The sequence below is a fragment of the Colobus angolensis genome, unplaced genomic scaffold (genome assembly GCF_000951035.1).
Source record: "Colobus angolensis palliatus isolate OR3802 unplaced genomic scaffold, Cang.pa_1.0 Scaffold130, whole genome shotgun sequence".
NCBI lineage: Eukaryota > Metazoa > Chordata > Mammalia > Primates > Cercopithecidae > Colobus > Colobus angolensis.
In genome coordinates, this window is record NW_012114253.1 from 592,274 (window position 1) to 595,526 (window position 3,253).

At 41.0% G+C, this 3,253-nt stretch overlaps 1 protein-coding gene across 3 annotated transcripts in view; it reads left to right on the top strand.

Moving 5' to 3' along the window:
- USP48 (ubiquitin specific peptidase 48) overlaps positions 1-3,253 on the top strand; it is a 111,179-nt gene that overhangs the window by 61,789 nt on the left and 46,137 nt on the right. For 2 of the 3 annotated variants that reach the window (XM_011933968.1, XM_011933967.1), the window contains exon 12: positions 1,677-1,874. The exons of the other annotated variant lie outside the window; for it this stretch is intronic. In XM_011933968.1, the coding sequence (XP_011789358.1) occupies positions 1,677-1,874 (198 nt within the window). The remainder of the gene's footprint in view (positions 1-1,676; positions 1,875-3,253) is intronic. 3 annotated transcript variants of the gene reach the window in all.

Below are 3,253 nucleotides of genomic sequence, written 5' to 3' on the forward strand. Positions count from 1 at the left end.
TTTTTTGAGATGGAGTTTTACTCTTATTGCCCAGGCTGGAGTGCAATGGTGCAATCTCAGCTCCCCACAACCTCTGCCTCCCGGGTTCAAGTGCGATTCTCCTGTCTCAGCCTCCCGAGTAGCTGGGATTACAGTCATGTGCCACCATGCCTGGCTAATTTTTTGTACTTTTAGTAGAGATGGGGCTTCTCCCTGTTGGTCAGGCTGGTCTCGAACTCCAGACCTCAGGTGATCTGCCCGTCTCAGCCTCCCGAAGTGCTAGGATTACAGGTGTGAGCCACCTCGCCCAGCCAAGGTCTCCTCTTTTATATAATAAGGTTATGTAAATGTATCATTAACTTTTCCATATCTCTTTTCTTCCAAAAAGCTCAAAATGCTTCACATAGCTTATCTTTTATACTCAACAACATCCCCATGAGGTAGGTAGAAGGCAGGTATTATTACCTTCATTTTACAAATAAAAGACCGGAAACACAGAGAGTTTAAGTGACTCGCTCAGGTTCATTTTCTTGGTGGCAGAACTTGGATTAGGCCGTGACCTCAACTCACAGTCCTGTGCTCTTCCTCTGGAGTCACTTTTGATTTGACCAGTCAGAAGACTTAGTCGCTGATGTACAGTGCCAAATTTTGTTTTCATAAAAATTGAAATGGTTTGCTGTAAAATTAAAATGGGAGTTAGTTTTCTAGACATGTAACTCTCTGGGGAGTATAAAACTGGTCACCATGGGCTTCGTTGAAGTATCTGTCCCTCAGATCTCATCAGAAGGAGTATATAATACAAAAATACAAATTCAACCTCTGTATGTTTTCTTCTATGTTTTATGCTGGGACTCACTGGAGATCTTTGTAAGTAATCAAAGCTGGCCCTTTATCTTTGATTTTGGCTTTTAGGGAATTCTAGGGACTTCCTTTCCCCAAATTAAAACTCATTTTGAGGTGTTTGGTTTTGTCTTTTAATTTGTGCAACTTCAAAATTGATGACGACTCAGTTCTAGTGTACTTTATCCTGGAACTTGTTTAAAATAGGTTAGTTTCTTGAAATAAATAATAATATAATGAATAGATGATGACTTGGATTTGGGTGGGGGAATTAAATACCTTTTCAAAATTGCCATCAGTGTCATCTTGGATAAAGAAAGTTCAGTGGTTAAAAGGGTCTTCTGAAGTGTGGTCATAGTTGGTGAGGTTAATTTCTAACTTAGAGTTCAGTTTGGCTTCTCATTTTAATTTTCAGATGTATATCACACATATGTGAAAAGTAATGACAAATAATTTATGAAATAAACATAGTAGGGTATGAGGTTGTGTTATTTGTGAGGCAGTAATGGAGCATGAGTTGTAGTCAACAAACATGGGTGTCTTGATCAAAACTCTGCTGTGCTATTAGGCAAGACTCTATGTGGATGCCTCTTGTAGAATGTGGTTAATAATACCAGCCGATCTCATAGGGCACTGTGCAGACTCAGCATTACGGTGCAGAGCTCCTTGAACTCAGAGGAGTGGCACTTAACTGGAGCTTTGTGTTGTACTTATCAAACATCTTCCCCCAGACAATGATTCTTCTGATTCTGCTAACTCTGGACAGAGTTTGCATTGTCTTTTGAAAAAAATGAATGTATCACTTAGTCCAAAAACTGTAAAAATACATAGGCTCTTTCCGATGCTTGCTTTCTCAGAGCCCTATGAGTTTGTCTCTCTGGAATGGCTGCAAAAGTGGTTGGATGAATCAACACCTACCAAACCTATTGATAATCACGCTTGCCTGTGTTCCCATGACAAGCTTCACCCGGATAAAATATCAATTATGAAGAGGATATCTGAATATGCAGCTGACATTTTCTATAGTAGATATGGAGGAGGTCCAAGACTAACTGGTAATTCAAGATGTCCTCTCTGTTTAAAAAAGAGCAGCTTATTAAATCTTCATCTTACGGTCTTTATGAGTGTGGCTTATGATGATTTGACCCAAACTATGCTAGACCAAATATTCCTTACACTTTGCAAAAAGGATTTGCTAAATAAAGTAGAAGTTAAGCAACTGATGCTATTCATAGAGGGTTGGTTGGGGTTTTTTGGTTCGTTTTTTGTTTTGTTTTGTTTTTTTTTAACCCCTCTCAAAGCAGACAAAATAAGACCCTTTTGAGAAAATTGTCTGGTACTTGAGGCCTTGTCTGGTTAATTACAAGTTTGTGCCTCCATGTTATGGTGACTTTTTTTTTTTTTTTGAGATGGAGTCTTGCTCTGTTACTCAGGCTGGAGTGCAGTGGCTCAATCTCAGCTCGCTGCAACCTCCGCCTCCTGGGTTCAAGTGATTCTAAAGCCTCCCGAGTAGCTGGGATTACAAGCGCACACCACCACACCCAGCTAATTTTTGTATTTTTAGTAGAGACGGGGTTTCAATGTGTTGGCCAGGCTGGTCTCAAACTTCTGGGCTCAAGTGATCCACTGATCTTGCCCTCCCAAAGTTCTGGGATTACAGGCAGGAGCCACCACGCCCGCCTGTGGTGACTTCTACCAGTGTCTGAGCTGCAGATGGTTACTTAGTTTATGAATGGAAGCTGCTTGATTCTACCTTCAATATAGAGCTATATATGACCACATTGTATCCATGGTTTTATTTTGTTCTGGCTGCCTTTCTGTTCTGCCTCCTTGAAACATTTTTCTTTTTACTTGAGTAGCTACCAACATAATCCCTCCTCCAATTTTCAGATGAGACTGTAGGAAATTACATGACACCTCCCTCCCCAATACACTTTTTCTGAAATTAAGTGCTGTTTTCTAATGGTATATAACTTACTGCATAAACCAGATATTTAGCTACATGCTGCAGGCCTTCTGTTAAACACCACTGGAGTTTTGTTTCCTAAATTTCTGGGAATTTTTTGTTTTTGTTTTTTTGAGACAGTGTCTCACTCTGTTGCCCAGGCCAGAGTGCAGTGGTGCAGTCACAGCTCACTGCAGCTTTGACCTCCTCTGGCTCCTATCTCAGTCTTGCAAGTAGCTGGGACCACAGGCACGCACCACCATGCCTGGTTAAGTTTTGTATTTTTTGTAGAGATGGTGTTTCATCATATTGCCCAGACTGGTCTTGAGCGCCTGAGCTTAAGACTCCTGCCGCCTGCCTCAGCCTCCCAAAGTGTTAGGATTACAGGTGTGAGCCATATCTGGCCCCTGTTTTTTTTGTTTTTGTTTTTGTTTTTTTCTGAGATGGAGTCTTATTCTGTTACCCCAGCTGGAGTACAGTGGTGGAATC